This window comes from Parus major, chromosome 3, assembly GCF_001522545.3.
Source record: "Parus major isolate Abel chromosome 3, Parus_major1.1, whole genome shotgun sequence".
In the NCBI taxonomy this organism is placed as follows: domain Eukaryota; kingdom Metazoa; phylum Chordata; class Aves; order Passeriformes; family Paridae; genus Parus; species Parus major.
Genome location: NC_031770.1, coordinates 106,251,361 through 106,271,409, shown reverse-complemented (window position 1 = coordinate 106,271,409; position 20,049 = coordinate 106,251,361). Strand labels below are relative to the sequence as shown.

The window sequence follows — 20,049 nt, the reverse complement described above, 5'->3', positions numbered from 1 at the left end:
TCTTTTTTTAAACACATCCAGGGGTGGTGACTCCACCACCTCCCCAGGCAGACCATTCCAGTACTTTATCACCTTTTTCTAATATCCAGCCTATATTTCCGTTGATGCACCTTGAGACTGTGTCCTCTGGTTCTGTCAGTTGGTGCCTGGAGAAAGAGACCAATCCCCACCTGACTACAAACACCTCTCAGGAAGTTGTAGAGAGTGATAAGGTCACCTCTGAGTCTCCTTTTCTCCAGGCTAAACAACCCCTGCTCCCTCAGTCATTCCTCACAGGGCTTGTGTTCCCAGCCCCTCACCAGCCTCCTATGGACACACTCTCTATTGGGTAGGAAGTTTCTCTTTCACGGTGAGCAAGGAAGGGGCTTCATACCATAGGGTTAAGAAGTAAAATGTTTAACCCTTTTTTTTATATTGAAATATTAACTAAGGCTCTCAGTACTGTTATCTACAGTAGCAGGGGGAGCAGGAAGAGCCAGCAATGTGCTACCCACAGTCAGCTCCTCTGTTTTGTCACTGATGTCATTCATCTGTTATCAGAGTGGGTGGACTTTGTAAGCTGGCCACAGTGCATTTTGAAAAGGCCATGTGGCTGTATATAACTGTACTGTATAAAGGAGATAAATGCTTAGCCTGCCACAATATTGAGATGTTTTTATTTATTTTTTTTTTTTTTCCAGTAAACTCTCATACCCGTATGTCTTGAACAAAGAGAAGTTCTAGTCTGTGGTGCTTCATAATGCCTTACTAATGCTTCTTATCTCATTTTTAAGAGAGTACTCCAAAAAAAGCAGGAACCAACTACATGGGCTATTACAGGCTCACTGCTTTGCAAAAATAATGAGTTGTCTTTGTGTTGTCCAGATCTACAGGTGTTACAAAGAGTAAATCAGGCAACCAGTGCTGCATTCTCTGTCCTTGCTAATTGGTTCTTGCAGCAAAATTCTGCAATATATCTTCCTCCTGCCACGGAGAAAAGGAAAAGAGTAATAGTGTGATTGCACATGCTGCTTCCATGGTATTTGCTTTCTTCCAGACAGAGCCTGGTGCACCAGACCTTCATTCCTACTAAAACTATGTGGCTGTGGTTTTTCTGAGAAATGTTTTAAAAAAAAAATAAAATAAATCGATTCAAGTGTAAATATTAATAAAGATTGTGGTAAGTCTGCCCTGCATAAAATAGCTATATGCCACTGATAGGGAAAACAAAAGGCTTTTTTCCTTCTCCTGCAGTGTGCCCAGTTCTAATGTTTTCTAATGCTTTCAGCATGGTCCTGACATGCCCCCTGCTTTTGCAATCTCCTCATTTCTTTTCTCCACTTGTACCAACTATAATAAACACTGAGAGAGAGAAGAGAAGTTGCAGTCTGGCAAGTCAGTTTGTAAAAACAATTAGTGTTTTAGAGATTAGGACTAGTCAAATGGCTTGTTTACAAGAACTTGCTGTTCTGCTGTTTAAGTGTAAGATTCAAGTTTTCCTGTTTTCACCCTAAATGGCAGCAGGACTTAATGTCATCTACAGTGTTCATAAGGATGTTTGATCCTGTTGTTACACCATGGATTTCGAGCTGCGTCTGCCATAGTTTCTTACAACTGATGACTGAGTTCACCAAGCACATCTTCTAGAGCATTTTGCAGAAACAATTTTCTGTGAAATGCTGTGGTGGGGATGGCCGTGATTTCATCTGTGTCATCTGTCTGGGACATTTGCTATAGTATTTTTTTGGTTTTTATTTTCTTTCTTCACTGAACATTTCTATATGGCACTGTGTAATGCATTTGTAAAAAGGGTCCTTGGAAATTTACAGCTTTCACCTCCATTAATGATTAAAAGTTATCAGAATGATTCTAAAAATATTTAAGTTTTTCTTAAAGTGAGAATATTTTTCTGAGATTTCCTTGATAAATAAGTGGTTCACTCTTGTGTCCAAAGGCTTAAGGTACTTTAACACCTTTGCAATCTTTATAGATGGTGACTGCAGGAACTTTATTTGCAATTTCTGAAAATAAGCTGCTTTTACCTTTGATATATGCCTAGTCTCTAAGCCTTTGGGATGTGCTGGGGAAATGCAGAAGACAGAATACTTGCTGAGGGCAAGCTCCATTCTTTGGGAAGGATTGTTTTCACAGACTTTGAAAAATGTGTGTAGATTTCAAGTTTACTGGACTGTTTCCTCATTTTAAAAAAATTGAGGGGAAATTATATTGCCGCAATACTTTTATTCTTCCTTTTTTTACTTCTTGGTACTATTGAGAATCTGTCACTGGAGAAGTATCTGTGCTTGGTGTAGTCCTGCTGTCTGAATGGTGTGGATCTGTGCAAACGGATAAGATTTTGTTCCCAGTGCTGGTGAGAGAAAAAAATCCTGTAAAAGTCTGATTTATGATTTTTGGTTGCTTCTGTAAGGTCATAGTTTTCTGTTTGTAAGGGTTACTGTAGGAGGGTTTGGTTCCCTTCAAGTTTAGTGCTTATTTAAAATATGACAAAGTCTACGTATAGACATAATAGTGAGACAACAGAGCTAAATTATGATTTTAATCACATCACATTGCTGTAATGTACTCTCAGTGCAGACCCATGGGGCAGTTCTCTCTTGTTTTTGGACCTTGGGTGTTGGTTCATCTACACAGCACAGATTTACTAGGCTGGTTCAGTCCAGACTTGGGAAACTTGGGGAATTTTCAGGTACACTGAAAAGTCCTGTGTTGATAATTTGGGCAGGGATGCTCATTATTTTTGCTGATTGAAATGAGCCAGGAACATGTGTCCTCCATAAATGTGAGGCCTTAAATAGGAGTCACCTTCAGCAAGTGAAAGTGACATCAAAGTTTTCAAAATTTTTAAGATGAAATTGATTTTAAAATGTGGTATAGTTGTGCCTCTAGGGACACTAAACTGAGGAGAAGGGGTTTCCCCATTTTGTGTGCATGAAGCTGCCTGGGTTATTTCTCCCACTCATGTGCTCAGCAGTTGAGGGTTTTGAAAGCTCAGTCCACACAAGCCATTTCAGCAAAACCAAGGCAAAATGTGACTTTCTCTGTAACTGTGAGTTGTATGAAGTATTTTAAAAGTATCTCTTAAGATTTGAGGCATTAGGAGTCAAACAGTTTACTATCAAGACCTGTATTGTCTGACATTTATCCCACTTGTATTGTGAGTCCTTCCCTCAAGTACTGTGTCCAGTATTTGGTTTTGGCCCCACAGTGTAAGCATATGAAAATACCAGAACATGTCCAAAGGAGGGAAATGAGGATGGTGGAAGGACTAGAGGACAAGAAGACTTCTGAGGAACAGCTGAGGATGTGAGGTTTGTCCACTTTGGAGAAGAGACTGAGGGGGTGACCTCATTGCTGACTACGTCTTCCTCATGATGGGAGCAGCAAGGGAAGTGCTGGTCTCTCCTGGGGATGGGACACAAGGGAATGGCTTAAAGCCTATCAGAGCACATTGAGATTGGATATAAGGAAAAGTTCTCCACAGAGAGGGCAATCTTTCACAAGAAGCTCCCCAGGGAAGGTATCATGGCCCCAGCTGCTGTTCATGAACTGTTTGGCCAGTGCTCTTTAGATACATGAGTTAGCTTTTAGGGTGTCCTTTGTGGACTCTGAAGTTGGACTTAATGATTCTCCTCTTGTGTCCCTTCCAACTTGTAATATTCTATGGTTTTGTGATTACTCATTTAAAAAAAAGCAAACTAAAAGCTGCCTGAAATGAAGAGAATGAAGTGAATTGGTGGAAAAACTAATACATAGTCCTTAACCAGTAAGACTAAATCTGGAACAAGTCACATGTAGGTAGAAGTCTTCTGATTCTGGGGGTGTTCTTCAGTATTCTGCTTCTGTGTCATGGTTTCAAGTTCTGTTTTAGACCTCTTTGACAGAACAGCTTTTGCAGAGAAATATGCTGTAGAAATGTTTAACAACACTGGCAGCATTTTTCAGGAAGGCTCTTTATAGATCTCAAGTGTCTCTTGGTAGGCTGCTTGGTAGGTCCATGTCTTGGAACAGTCCATTCTTCCTTTTTTTTATCTTTCTGTGGTTGATACCTTGTGTCATTGTGAGAGATCATTTGGACTCACCAACCACCCCATTTACTTTCTTTAATAGATACATACATATATGTGTGTGTAGCTACAAATGTATGTATGTATAATTATGATGATGTGAACAATTATATAAAGAATTGCTAACAACTGATCCCAGACATTTTTAATTTTATTGAAGAAATATGCAATAGATACAAAAAAATGCTTTCCTGTCCTCAGGTAGAACCAGAGTGCTCTCTGGTTGTGTGATTTTTGTGCTGAGATGTGCAGGAATTTCTTTGCAGGAAGGGAGTATGGGGGATGTAATATTTCTGTACTTAAAATATGTGACTGTATTGAGAGGTGAAGGGGGTTTTTGTGTATGTGTGTGGGTAGGAGGTTTGGTGTCTGAAAAGGGGGTGAGCAAGATGTGAATCATGTTTTTTTAAATTAAAATAAATATTTCATTTTTCTAGCTTCATCCTGTACAGTAGTTTCTCCACAGAGAGCACAATGATAATCATGTATAAATTTCAGTATTTAAGTAAAATTACCTCATCCAAAGCACAAGCTCACTTCATTGTCTTAGTTCTACGTTTGTTAAGCAGTGAATTGTTAATTCAATTGTTAATTGCTTTTCTCTCAGATAATTATTAGTGACTATTTTGCAATTCTAAAGAATTCTTTATATGTGTACTCTTGAAAGAATGCATACTAGAAGAAAATCTTAGTACTTTGATATTTATTATGAAAGTAAATTCTGCTGGGACCCCGTTTAAATGCTGCTTTTGAGAGTTTATGTAGTACCTCGGAAGGAGTAACTTCAATGTGTTGCTTCTGCAAAACTGGCTGATGACAGATTTTTATTGGGACAAGCCCTTTCTTCAGAATACATCATGTAAGAGTGTTTCCTTTGTTAATAGTGCATGGAGTGTTGGAGTGGATGAATTTGAATAAAAACTGGTTTTCCGCTACTCAGCGGCAGCTTCCACTTACAGAGCTGAGCACTGAACTTTTTATTATTTTTTTTTATGAAAGACTGCATATTTTCCGGGGAGAGCTGGCGGGGATGTGCAGGGACCCCGGGCTGTGCTGTCCCCAGCCATATGTCCCGGCTAGCCGGGGGCTGTTTGTGCACATCACTCCGAACAGTTGGTACTGTTTTCCTTTAAGAACTGCCACAAGCTTCAGGACTGCACTGCATACCCTACACAAAAAAAAAAAAAAAAAGATCCCGCCACCCCCTCCCCGGTGTAGATGCCGCTGGTTCAGCAGCAGCCCCGGGCCGGGCATTGTTTGCTGTCGGAAGTGGGGCCGGGGACGGACGCGCCCCGCTCGGCTCTGCCCTTGTTGCATTATTAATGGCACGATGTTTTCATGTTGCAGATGGCTGAGGGCTAGCGGGGCGCATTCGGGACCATGATGGCTCAGTTTCCCGCAGCCATGAATGGTGAGTAGCTCCGGGTTGCTCAGGTAGGGGTGGGAGGTTTGGGATTTGTTGTTTGTTTGTGTTTTGTGGTGCCCGCGGCAGCGTTTGGGTCACTTGGCTGCAGATCGCTGTGCGGAGCCTGAGCCCGTGCTGCGAGGCTGGGAGGGAACAGCATCACTGCAGTGTAATTTGGGCGACGGGAGATGCCTGGAGTGGCTGACAATCTCGGATCATTTACAGGGCTGAGGAATGTGTGAGTTGTAGTGCGAACACTGCCTGACTTTAAGGAAGGAATATGCTAAGTAATAGTTGATTAAACTTGCATACCTTTTCTGTTACGTAATTCAGTACAAAATGTTCTCCATTATAGTCCATTACGCTGTTTATTTTAAACAAAATATTTGAATGTGTCAAGCAGTTTGTGACATTGATGAAAACAATCAGCCATTAAAAAAAAAGAATTTTCCTCTTGATTGTGCTCTTTCCACTATATAAACTTATAAACTTTTGAATTTGTTTCTTATTGATTTGCTTTCAAAGATATATGAGAGCTGGAACTTTGAAATTGTTCCTGTGTGTGTTTATGGGATGGAGCTTTTATTTTTAGAGAAGACGTATTTGTGAAGGCACAATTTGCGAAGACCTGCAAAGAAATTTGACATTTGTGTGTTGTTATTTACAGAGATGGCCAAAATGAAAATACAAGTATAGAAACAATGTTTTGTACTTAAGACACACCTGAAAAAAACAGAAAAATAGATACAGGAATGAGTATTTATCTCATTTATCTGTGAAGGTTACTGGGAGGTCTTTAACTAATTTAGAAAGTTGTCACTAAGATAAATTGGGAAATTGTTTGGTTTTTTCCCCTGGAACAACATTCAGATTTCAAATTAAACCTCTGTTTTACAAACCTGTTTCATGTGAGCATAAGACATTTTGTAAACAAAAAATGAATCTTTGTAACCAACACTTTTTTTTGTATAGTCAGCTGTAGTTTTTTCCAGACTTTGTTTCACAGACCTTACAATATAAGCCAAGTAAAAGGAGTCAGTAAATGCTAGGGGAAATTGTATGGACCAGATGATTTTTTTTTTCACTTAATTTGACATAATGGAATTGGTTTTTTATTATTATTATTGCCACACAGTTTTTGCTTCTCAGTTTAAACTAAACAGTCAGAAGCTCTCTTTGGAGAAGATACAGCTTTATGTTCTTGGCTGTCTCTGTGGCTGATGAATGCGTAAGTTATTTGATATCTTTTTGTTTTGGCTTTTTTTATTCCTTAGTTCTGTTGTATTGCAGGTGTGCTGACCACATACATTGCTCTCAGAAGGCTTCATTTGGGAGAGTGATCCTTGATCTGAAATCCCTTGGGCAGTACTGTCTGCCACTCTCAAAAGGAACGGCATCAGAGGATTCTGTCCATCCTCTCAGAGGAAGGCATAGTAAGAGAGAGAGCACAAGGAAGAGAGACTCCAGGAAATAAACTATTGCTACTCGCAGAGTAGTTTGCGTGACTGTGTCTTGCAGTCATGTATCTTACCAGAACTGGTGAAATTTCAAACAAGTCAGGTGTTTTAAACAATAGTTTTAAAGTGATTTCTAGGTAAATACCAAGCAACCTTTGGTGTTGAAGTTGTTGTTCTCTAATCTTTGCTCCTCTTCCATGCTACTTGCCACTTACAAGCACTGTTGTAGTGCTTGCATTCAAAGTAGTTCACCTGCATTTGCCACTCATTGCAAGAAACATATAATTATGTTATTAGACCTTGGTAGTGACTTGAAGCATGAGATGAACAATGAGGTTACGTGTGAGGCAACCGAGCCATTAGGCACTGCTGCAGCCTGGGAGCACTGGCTGCCTGCCTCATCTTTGTGTTGGCACAGCATTGACCCTTCCATTTTGTATCCTACTGAGGGAAATAGTGGGTTCCTTCTGTAGGAAAAAACCCTATTCTTACCAAGGTACAACATACTTAGCTTTTAGATCACGAGTAGTGTAATGCCTGAAGTACTTTCTGTTTCTGGGTTATTTTTGGCATTCAGTGTTACAGAAAAGTGAGTGGATGGCATGGAGCAGATGTGTGTGCAAATATGTGATTATTTGACACAGTCTGAGAATTTCAGGGTTCAAAGCACAGTACTCAGCCTCAAACAAATACAAATGGGAGATGCTACAACACTTTATTTACCAGCCTAAGCAGAGAAAGCAGCTCTGCACAAGAACCTGAGAAGGAAGGGGAGCTGAGTGTGTGTGTAGTTCCAGTGGAGGGACTCAGCTTTGTTGAGGCACCTTCAGAACATACCTTGCCTGAGCAGTGTCTTGAGCCTGTCCAGCCTCAGCATGTGGCTGGTGGCCAGACTGTGCTGTCCTGGGAGCTGGCATGTTCTTCTGTGGCCACGTGCAAGTGTTGTGTGCTCTAGGGGCACCTGCTGTTGATAGACCTTTCTTTAAAGTCATGAAAGGACACAGTGCCCAGAAAGGAGCTCTCTTTGACTCTGCATGCTCTCCAAGGTGACCTTTGTGGGTGCCTTACTAACAAGCTGAAATTCGGAGGAAAAGAAGGACTAAAGAGTGGGTGTTGGTTTTTCTGGAACTCAGGGCAGATCTGTTGATTTTTACAAATTTTTATCTCGGGCAAAATGTAAAGGTTATGGTGACATTTTATATGAAAAGGCAAAGCTGAGCAACATGTTTCTTATACAGCACCAGATGGAGAAGAGAATTTATGTATCTGGACTCCAGTTCTATCAAGGAGCCACTCCAGACATATCCTTCCCAGTCTGCAAACAAAATTGAAGATACCCTACTAAGAGTTTAGTTCTATCCTGTAACTGCTTAAGTATTGTTCATTATCCCTGTGAAAATGATAATGCTAACCCATTTTATGGTAGTTGATTCTTCTTACAAACAGTTCTTCATCTGGATGAGCTTGCTTAGGAATTTATGTTGAGTCTTGCAAAAAGTTACACTAAATAACAACTTCAGCATTGTGTTTCTAAAGAAAGAGTTAATATACCAACAGCAAAAGACGCTTAAAAGGATGGAGGCTTTAATAGGTTAAAATGTACTTCTGTCTAATTTGTCTCAGTGATTGCTGCCTTTGTCACTGGAAGAAGTAACCTTCACTGCCATGGGATGGATTCTTTTCAGCTGGAAAGGAGTTGCGAGATGTTTCTTTTCCAACTCTCCTTCCTTCTGTAGGCTAGATTTGTTCAGGGTTTAATATCCATGCTGATGGGTCTTGGTTTGAGGAGATACAATCTTAAGGGACCACCTGGAACAAGGAAAGCAGTATTTGCTGATCAGTATCTTTTACATTGTTTACTTAAGTACCATTGGAATTTTTGGGCTGTGCTTTTTTTTTTTTTGTTTATGTTTTTATTTGCCGTTTCTCTTCCCTTCTACCACCTGTTTCCTTTTGATATAAATTTTCTGTGGTCCAGCAGGAAAATCTCTGATAAACTGAGGTGTAGAAAGTAATAGCTGTAACTCATTTCATGTGCTTCTAAACCTCCACAAATAAAACTGGATTTTGTGCTGCTGTGAATAGAATTTTATGTCCTCGCACTTAGGTGTGTTGGAGACTAAAGCAGACGTAAGGGGTTCTGTGAGGTCCTAGTTCCATAGTGTCAAGGGTAAAACACCAACATGTTCTGCTGCACTTTCTCTTTAAAAAAAAAGACAGTCTCAAGCTTTGCAGTCTGAATTTTTTTGAGTTAGGAGCAACCCTGGACATCAGAGTTCAATTAAAACTGCTTGAGTGCAACCTGACTCTTCACCTTGTGTGCATTGTAGATATGGAAACTGTAGACTTGAATGTCAACAAGTGTAGATAAAGATACAAAGCTGAATGAGACCTTGCAAAACAAGTATCAGAACTTGTTCTCCCATATAAAAATAGGAAAAGGAAAGAAATTATAAGATGAGCAAATATTTCCTCTGTCTTTATTTATGAATTAAACCTTCCTTTCAGTGAGGGCAGTGGTGTCAGTTGATATGGAGCAAAATTCATATGCTCAAGTCAGGAGGTGTTTATCTTCCACTGTCATGCCCTGCAAAAAATTACATTTCCAGTGTGTCTGCCATATTATGTTTTCTTTAATCTTGTAAGTCAGAAATAGTGCTGTAGGTTTCAGAATACAAGGTGTCTTATTTCTATTTAATTGTGAGGATAATATGATTCACATGGAAGATGCAAGAGAAAATCTGAGAAGGAAAAAATAGCTAGACGTGGATGTAATGGAGTAAATGGAAATAGGTTTTAACAACAGAAGATTGCACTTTATGCCTTCTTCAATACCTGAGTTTTGAAGAAAATGTGTAACAGATCCCATAGTTGGATTTCATTAGAGAAATAAATGGCTAAAAGGGAAAGAAAATGCAAATTATAGATCAGAATGTTGTAGTCACGTTATTCTTCACGGATTTTATCATGATCTCAATCCTAATGGTTATTTATGGCAATATCAGTAAAAAGAAAACATATGCTGGTTAAATTGGAAGATGGAAAAGTCTGGAGTAGTTTTCCTGCCAGAATTACACAGTATGGGCTGCATATCATTGGTTGTTTCATCACATTTCTGCTGTGCTGACTTCAAATAGCTTTTTAGCCATACTATTATGGGCTAGAAGAATTCTTGCTGTATGCTGGGAACTCAGCAGTTGGCTGTGACTAATGAGGAAGACAACCGGATGTATTAGAGGATCACGTAGTAATTACGTGATTTGAGGGAAAGGAAATGCATCCTAAAATGTGGTGGATGAAATAAGGAGTGCTGTGTGCTATTGCTTCAGGCATTGGTGAGACATATTGTGAGTTACAAGGTAGAATTTGGGTTATCTGCTTAAGAGGGGGGAAAAAAATCCCTGAGTGAAATAGATCCAGAGCTGGGCTTCAGTGTAATTAATTAAGTGCTAAGAACAAAGGGATTGCCTTTGTTAACCTGCCCAGATAAAAGCTTACTGTTTTGTTTTGGGTTTTAATTTCAATTTCATTGCATTTCTTATTCAGTAAATAAATTTGCTCTTTATTTTTTCTTACTAGGAAGAACAATGTTAAAGAAGGAAGCTAACTTGTCTTTGAGTACAGTGTTAGCACAAAGGTAAATAGAGATGAACTAGCTGTTGATACAGTTGGTCTGGAAATGGGAATGGTTCTGTCAGCAGTGACATTCTGGACCATGGTCAAGGAGGAAATCTGATTGCCGTAAGGCAGTACTCGCATTTTAGGAAGGAATGAATATATTAGGATTTCTTGGAGAAGCAGCAGTCTGCACATGGTGACCTTGGAAGTCCCTTCCAATCCTGTGCTCCTAAAATGTAATGAAGAATTAGATAATAATGAAGATTAGTGTTAGATCTTGAGCTGTTAACTTACTCTAGGCCTATAGCTTTGTCTTGCTAAGATTTCCTTTTGTTATTATCATGTGTTAGCTTTTATAACGTAGGTTTACACTGAGTGGGAAACCCAGGATGGTTTTTATCTGGAATACTAATACTATAATGCAGGCTGCTATATTCATTTTGGATGTCAGAGAGACTTCCTGGTGTTTTTCCTTCAAAGCATATAGATCCCTAAACAAAAAGTGCAAGAAAATCTACAAATACTTTCCCAAAATGGAACAGAAGGCTGAAGGTTTAGCTGAGAAGACTCAGAAACATAAATCTAACATGGCCAAGTTTCAAAGTGCTTTGACTGTTAAAATGTTCATTTCCTTGGAGGTTTAACTCCCAAGTTTGTGAAATACATTACTCTGATAAACCACTTCATGTGATTGTTGCAATTCGGGGTTGATGAGCATTGTGTGAAGTGGCACCATCTTAACATCTACTAAATTCCAAATCATCTGTGATCATCACTTTGAACAGGCCATAGATGATACTAATCAGTATTGGCAGAATGAGTTCAGGTTTAGCCCACTAATTATAATGGCAAGAACAAACACATTTTTCAGGCAGTGTGGTCTGTCAAACATATTTATATAATGCCCTATTACTTTAATTAGGAATCTTGTGTGTTTGGGATTTCCAGTGTACTGCATCAGTTCTTTCAGACATCTGTTGTTTTTCTGACAATGGGACAGCAACCTTAAATCATCACTGAGAGAGCTGGAAGGGGCAAAACCCTGGAAAGCTGAAAGAATGTCAGTGTCCATGGGACTGTCATTCATATTGGCTGTCTTCACAGATGATATTTTAATAAGCTAAAACATCTGTGCTTCAGTTGGATGTGAAGTTCTCTGTATGTGAGTTTCGAGAACAGGTGAATATCAGGAACTTTCATTGCTCTTTTACTTCTTCTTGCTGAAGTAATTTGCTTAAAACCTTTTTTTATATATGTCAATATAAATAAGAGGTGGTATATTTAAAATTATGCACTGACATTTTTCCCTGCCTTTCTTCTCATAACCATGATTTAGCATTGAACCATGATCTCTGCAGCACAGTTGTTTATTTAGGAAACACATCTTCCTTGAAAAGTCTTGGTTTTACTGTTGCTGAATGCTGCACCTGTTACTGTGTTATTCATACTTGTATAACTGTACTGAAAAGGGTACACTTATATTTTCTTACCAGTTACAAGTGAAATTTGTTGTGCAACAAATAATAGTGCTTCCATAGCTCTGTGTTTGACAGGAAATCTTCTGGCTTGGGGAAATAAAATGTACAGGTGTGAGTTACTGTATAAACTCTCTGATGGAGTTAATGAGGGTTGGAAGGCCAGCAGAGTCTCTCCTCTTACTTCTCATGTTCTCTGTATTCAGATTGGATTAAGAAATACACAGACAGTCCTTTTTAACCTGCCCTGAAGATAACATTCACTAAGTTCCCTTTTCTGGAAATGATCCACTCTGTAGCTGCCAGAATCTGTTACACAAAGGGATCTGGAATTAAACACAAAGTAAGGATACCTGTGAAAAAGGTGGCCACAGAGAGTTTGTGGCCCCTATGCTACGTGAGACTAAATGGGTGAGAGTTGTTTAGTTTAGTTGAGAGGCAGCTAAGGAGAGTTTAGGTTTTTTTTTAGAGAGAGCCAAAATCCTGTAAAGCAGTAACAGTATAGAAAATGCTAACAAGGGAAGAAATAGTCACTGTGTTTTTTCATAGCTGAAAAGCAACACGGTACCTAGTGAAATGATCGAGTTTAAGGCTAGCAGAAGAAAATGGATCTGTTTGCTGGTTTGGTAGTTTGTTTCTCGCAGTGAACAACTCACAACTAATTTTTAGCACTCACTGTCTCTTAAGATGTTTTGGAAACAGTACATGGAATCAAAACTTGAGGAGGAAAGATCTGTGCCATGGCTATTATATGGTTGCTGTGTTCTTGGTTTTTTCTCCCTTTTTTTTTCTCTTTTTCTTTCTTTTCCCCCCTTTGGGGGCTTTTTTGGCCCAAGAAGCTTGCTAAATTGGTGGTTTCTGGCAACTGAGAAACTAATAACTGTAATACCCTGGGAAGAATTCTGTTCCAAATTCTAGCCTGTAAATGTCCCTATGAGCTGCTGGTAAAGCAGGATTAGGGACTGTGATATAAACTGATGCCAATTGTTGTATGAATATAAATTAAACAGTTTTTAATTTATTATATTTCAAATCAAACCCCCATGTGTGCTAGGAAAGTAATATTTTATGTGTACTGGATATAGTTGGCAGGTTCTGCTAATTAGTAATTTAACTTTCTAAGGAGTACTGTTTAAGCAAACTCTCTTATTCTTGCTTCTGTTTCCTTTGTGTTTCCTTTCAGTTTTTCCTTCGTGTTTTCTTTCTGCCAGGACTAGAAGTTACAAAGAGGATAGTAACAAGAATGATTGAGGGTACAGAACCTTTTCCATATGTGGATTCATTGAATTGACTAGGACATTTCAGCTTGGAAATGAAAGGGTGGAAACAGTAGATGCCACCTTCCCAAGGTCATCCATTATTTTTCAGGCAAGGGAATGATAATTACTCTCTGATAACACATGGATTAACCAGTATCAGATGAAAGTACCATTGGCAGATCTCAGTCATACAGAGCACTTTGCACTGTGTCAAATAAACAATGAAAGCTGTAGGAAGTTGTGGATGACAACTTGGATTCCTTAAATGATCAGAGATAGCTGGATTTTCCTTCTGCTGACGAGGCAGTATCTCTGGTTCAGGAGCTGCACTGGGGCTGAGGAGACATCCTGGAGCAGCACCACCACCACATGCTTGGCTCAGACTGTCACTCTGTGCTGGGATCTCAGCCTCTGCTGGAAGGACTGTTACTGTGTTTTGTTTCCTGAATTATCTCCTATTTTTATTTTATTCCAAGATAATTCAGGAAATGCCTCTTCATTTTTTCTTCTCTCCCACCCTTCCTGTGTAATTTTTGGGGGAGTTTTTTTGTTTGTCTGTTTTCATCTTCTCTTTCAAGTCTGTATCCCCCAGTTCCCCATTGCAAATATAACCCATCAGCTTTCCTCCTGGTCCCAGACTTCCTCCTCAAGCCTGAGAACCCGGAAATGGTTTTTTGATTTTTTTTTATTCTGATGGCCAGATAGTGATGAGAACTACAAAAATTACTAGAAAGGACCTAATATTCCTGAAACAGAATTCTGTTCTGACTTTGTCAGTGTATGTCTTTGTGGGAGAATGATTTCCTTTACTGCACATAATTTCAAGGTTCACTTTGCATCCTCTTCCCTGGTTCCCAAGGTTCACTTTCCTTCCTCTTCCCAGCATTTCTCCTCCTGCAGAAAGATTTATTGGCTGCCACAGATGGAAACTCACCTGAATCTTATTAGTTTTGCTGCGCTCCGCAGAGGCTTGCTAGACAATAATTAAACAAATTGTTCTTTTGTAAATTTTTAATTAAGTCACAGGGTTGTTTTGTGAATGCTGGTGAGCAGCAGCAGTGTAAAACATCCATTTCCAGGATTAGAAATGTTTTGTCTAAGCTTTGGTGATCTTTTGTCCACAAATACGCTGACTAAAAATTTTTATTTTCCTCATGGAAGGCTTTGATACTATACAAACTGAACTTGATGAGTTTACTCAAAAAAGCTTCTAACTTGTCCTTAACTGAAGGGTAAGCATCTCTTCCATCTTCTGTGTCAGGCTGGGAAGGAAGGCCATGGGTTTTGTCAGCTGGAAGTTTGCTCACCTTAAAAGCAAAATGAGGCAGGCCTTAAAGCTGGAGAATTTAGCAACGTATGATTATATTATGCCATGATAATATTGCTTACTTAACCTTTTCTTACCTTCCATTGGAAAAACTCTTGTTGGTGTGACTTTTTTCTTCTCTCCATTTTTAAAATCCATCCAAAAGTATGAACTGCGGGTTTAGGGAAATTGCCATTCCCCTGTGCTGGACACTGGAATAGCATGTGTCTCAAATCCTGTGTCCAGTTCTGGGCCCTTTAGTTCAGGAAGGACATTGAGGGGCTGGAGCGTGTCCAGAGAAGGGAACGGAGCTGGGACAGGGTCTGGAGCACAGCTCTGATGAGGAGCAGCTGAGGGAGCTGGGGAAGGGGCCCAGCCTGGAGAAAAGGAGGCTCAGCGGGGACCTTCTCACCATCTACAACTTCCTGACAAGAGGGTGGAACCAGGTGGGTGTTGGTCTTTTTTTACAAATGTGAGAGGACAGGGGGAAATGGCTTCAAGTTGTACCAGGGGAGATTTAGATGCAATACTGGAAAAAATTTATTTCCTGAAAGGGTTGTCAAGCATTAGACAAGCTGCCCAGGCAGTGGTGGAGTCACCTTTCTGAAGGCATTTGAAAGATGTGATGCCTGAGTGCTGTGGTTTAGTGGTGGGTTTGGCAGTGCTGGGTTAATGGCTGGACTCCATGATCTTAAAGGTCTTTGCCAACCTAAATGATTCTGTGGTTCTGATTCTGGGCCTGACAGACAGAACTGTCATTGGATACAAGAAGGGGCTTGTTTCATGTTCTGCATCAATATAACTCATCAGCTACAGCTGGTTTCACTGGCATTGTTTCTCCAGAATTAGGCAGAAAATAATTTTATATTAATTGCTGGTATTGAATCTATATCTGACAAAGGCTTAGGTTAAGCCCAGCTCTATGTGCCAACTTCTCCATGTAAGGAGAGGCAAAGTAATTAATTTCTAAGAATAAAACATGAGTTTACCAACATGGCAAGTTACAGTGATTGCACTTTTTGATGAGAAGTAGGAAGCTTGCTTCATTAAAACTTAAAAAAAACCCTTTTGACTAAATTGTCAATAATTTTACAGAAAACAATGTAAAAGGTAGCATGTTAATTTGCAGTTCAGAATACCGTCAAGTTTATACACATTTCTAGTGCTTTTACATTAGTGGAGCTTTAACAAAACTTTAAACCCTTTTATTTTTGGGGTTTTTTTTCAGTATTTTGCTTCCTTGGTGTGGGTTGGTTTTTTTTTTTTAGTGCTTCAGTGGAATTGGCAATAATTTAGTTAAAAATGATCTGCTGAAAATGGATAGCCTTAATGAGCTAAAAGATTCTGTGATATTTATAAAGTGTAGAAATACTATCCTGGTCTTACAAACTGATAGTTTAAGTGCTTTGGAATAGTCAAATGTGCCATAGAGTTCAAAAAAGAATTGGATCTATACTGTTAGCATGGATTACACTATTATGTATCTCTAAATTGTTTTGGGGATTATACTCCTCCTAAAAGCATGGATTATGTTTCTATGTTGCGATCACTGCATGGCACGGAGTGTTCTGTGTTCCAGTGTTCCCCCCTTATGGATGGATTTTGTGTACCAAAGTGGGGGCTGCCAGTCTCAAGATCACCAGACAGAATTCTGAATCACTGGAGCAGGTGGATAGTTTAAACAAGCTCAATATCTGATTTTAGTGAACTGCTCAACCTGAGGGTTCCCAGTATACCAAATACCTGGAAATCCTGTACATAATGTAAAGAATATGAATTGTACTCTAAAATGCAATATGGCTGCTGTTGTTTTGTCCACATTTCTTTAATTTTGTTCTTCAATTAAACAAGCTTTTCTTGGCCAAATCTTGCAGTCTTGCATGTGCCTGACAGTATTTAACAACCAGTCTGCAGATACCAGCTATTTTTGGATAACACGCCAGAGATGCTTTAAAATCTTTAAAAGTTCTCTTGGCTTCAGTGGGAACAATTCTTTGTAAATTTAGTGAAATTGCAAAATTGAAGGGGAATCATGTTTCCTTGTATTTAACATGCTTCAGCTACAAGTTTTTCCTTTTAACTATGTGCACACAAAGAGAAATTGCTGAAGTTACAGTTAAGCACAGAAACAGATACCCTTTTCCTCTGGCAGCTGCCTTGGTGTTGCTTAATAAAACTGAGAGCCTCCATGGAGCATTTCTGGTAGGATGAGCAATTGGGAATTAATATAGGTATTGTGAAAGGAGATTTCATGTGGCTCCTGCCATGGCCTGAGATTGTGGAAGCTGGGAATAGCAGGTGCAATTCTCAAGGAAGAGCAGGTGATGCTTTGGGGTGGACCCAAAGCCTCCACAGTAGTAGTTCACAGCACATTAGCATACCTAAATAAGGGTAAATGCTGATTATTAGTAATTTTTTTTTCCTGTGTTTGATATATAGAATCAACAACGAAGGAGGGAAGCAAATACTGAAAATTGCAGTAACACTGATAAAGAATCTCATATTCAGACTGATGGTAAAAATGTTCTGTGTATTTTCAGACTCCTGGAGTGTTTACTCACCACTGAGGAAGAACTGGAAGTCTGATTCAGTATCCCATTTGGGAGTGTTAAATCTAATCTGTGATAAGTACTTCTGTGGTAAATTTATCTGCAAACACAGAAAGACTGGAATTATTAGATTTATCCTAATATGTCCTAGACCATACAACTCTCTGGAGGCTCCTAATAGGAGACTGTAATGTGATTGCTGGTTCCATTTAGGAAAACCCCTTGTTATACAGCTTGAGGCATGTTGCTGCATGTCTCTGCTGATATTTCCCTGTCCTTAAATGTAGGGATAAATATTTATTTAAGGTCATTATGAATCTTCATGCTAGATTTTTTGATGGTTACAGAGGTGGTGGTATAATCCTCATGATTTATATGTACAAGGAATTCTCTTACAATTTAGGTTTATTATCTCTGTGGAGTTAATTAACTTTTTAGTTGTAGGAGCATAGTTTTTATTAGAGGAAAAACAGGCAATGCCTGTGAATGAGAAACAAAGACATTCTGGAGAATGTGAGAAATACATGTTTTTTCCTTATCAGTAATCTTGCTGTTCTCTCTATAGCTTCCCTTGGCCTATGGGCAGTACTAACCAGTGGCAGAAGTCTTACAGAGCATTTTCAAGTCTATTTACTTTTCTTCTAGGACTGCCGTCTTTTTTCAATGGTGATTTACTGTTTTAAGTAAAGAACAGGGTTTGTTTCCCTTTTGACATTGGCAGCCCATCAAAGCAAGTCCTTTATTTTATTCAAAAGGTTATCTGTCTGATGCAGTGTTGCAAAGACATTTCTGGAGCTTTCCTGAAATGCTGGACATCCCTACTCTCACCTCTAGAGATGTCTTTTGTTTAAAATTAACTTAAAGAAACTGAAGATGTCTAATCAATAGCAAAGTCACTCGTTTCCAACAATAAAAAACTGTGAGTGCAGCCACACTGAGTACAGAAATACCTGTTACATGCAAGTGAGGTCAGTCTGTATTTTGTCATCTTCAGAGAAGTCTTGAGAATTAAGTTGAAAGCATATTTAGCTTTGGGTGTTTGGGTCTTTGTTATCCCATATGGACTTTTTACATGGTCAGACTCCACATGTGATGTTGAACTCTTGGATGTGTTGTGGAGTTTTGGAGTGTGAAAGTAAAGGACCTTTCACTGTTGGTTTTCTGTTTTGGACTAGGGAATCTGTGGAGAAATTTCTTATGTGAAGTCTGGGTTTCCAATATTGGATATCGAGAGCAATTGCCAGTGCTGACATCTATTCAGTTTTCTCTGAAAGTACCAGCCTTCTCCTGAAAAGAAAGAAAATTTGGCCTCTGTCTTCCAGAAATCTTACTAAGATAGACTTCTGGCTTTTCTTTGCAGGTGAAGACGGTAGTTTACTTTGTTCTAGGAAAAGTCTTTGTCAGGAAAATATCTCAAGTTCAGCATTTCTTGAGTTTTGATTCCTAAAAATGTAGGGTAGTCAAATATAGTGTTGGCTTCATGTATGAAGTTGTAAGATCCTAAAGTAACCTATTTTGAAGAATAATAAATTAGTGAGATATCTTCTTGTCAGAGACATTATACCGTTTTTCCCTCCAAAATGTTGTCAGTTGTAGCTGGGAAAAATTATTTAGATCTCAAAAATCTCCAGGAAATTTAAGCTGAGTCGGAAAAGTAATGTACTATTGATTGTCTGCAGCAAAGCCTCTCTTGAGAGCATACTACAGAGCATGTAGTAACAACTGTATTTTGATTTCTGGTGGGGAGCTGATCTGTACAAGTATTGTAGCTCACTGCTGCTTGGACAGCCAAAGGTTCAGCACTGCTCCATCAAGGAGATTCATGTCTCTTGCCCATCCTGTGGTCAGAGAGGTCTGTGGTACCTGCAGTTTGGTTTGTTATTCATGTATGACTTGCCATGAGTGAGGACTGGGGCTGTGTGGACAGAAGAAGAGCAGCAATGTCCCTATGCAGAATTAATTGGATTTGGTTTACAGGCAAGATGTTTCTCAACACTGGAACTGAAGGCATGTTAGTGCAAAAACATGGCTGAGCTAAGCCAGACAAGTTTAGATGATACATCTTGAATAGCAGATGTTTGACTCTTCCTGCAGTTTTGCCTTTCCCTGAAAAGGAATATCATCACAGTTCAGCATGCCCAGGACATGGTTGTGTGTAAAACAGGCAGTGTAACTTTTCTCAGCAGTTGTACTGAGTGGCCATTTTTATCACTTGTGGAAGTTTTGGGGAGCAATCACAATATTTATGAGGATTGTAGCATGATTTTCCGTAGCATGGTTTGATGGTGATAGTGCAGGAGAACTGAGTTTCAGACTAATGTTAGCTGTGTTTCTGTGATGGTCTTGGTTGTAAGTATATAACAATTAAGTATATAAAATTGCTGTGGAGAGTGGTGTCGTGATGTTATTTGTGGAATTGCCAAGACCTTGTGAGTCCCATTGTTGGAAGTGTTTGTTTCAGATAGACTGCTATGGTATTTTCACATGGTATTTTGAGAAATCTTCCTATGAGCTTTTCTGTACACAGATTTTACTTTTCTTAATTGTGTCACCAGGGATACCATCAAAAGAACGGTGAGCACCTGGTTAAGCTAAATGCAAGCATTCACAGTGGTTCAGTCTTCCCTCTTGTGCTCTGCTCTTTATGTAGTTTCTGTGGCATATGGGGTGGGAGTTGAAAAAAACAGTGAATCCTTTAAATAATAAGTGTGGGTGGGGTTTGACTGCCTTCACTGTGGATCCCTACCAGAAGCACTGGGTTTTTAATATTTATTTTACACAAATACTTCCATTGTCCAACAGTTATTAACCTCTATTCAGAAAATAATGACCTGTTCTAGTTCAGGCTGCAGATGACAGACACTCTCTCAAGTGATGTTAGGATAAAACTTAATCTTCTGGGCATTTGTTCAGCCA

General features: G+C 39.2%; 1 protein-coding gene across 4 annotated transcripts in view; it reads left to right on the top strand.

The window, feature by feature from the left end:
• ITSN2 (intersectin 2) overlaps positions 1-20,049 on the top strand; it is an 80,104-nt gene that overhangs the window by 7,506 nt on the left and 52,549 nt on the right. For all 4 annotated transcript variants that reach the window (XM_015620804.3, XM_015620801.3, XM_015620803.3 and 1 more), the window contains exon 2: positions 5,412-5,475. In XM_015620804.3, coding sequence (XP_015476290.1) covers positions 5,445-5,475 — 31 coding nt within the window. In that variant the 5' untranslated portion in view covers positions 5,412-5,444. The remainder of the gene's footprint in view (positions 1-5,411; positions 5,476-20,049) is intronic.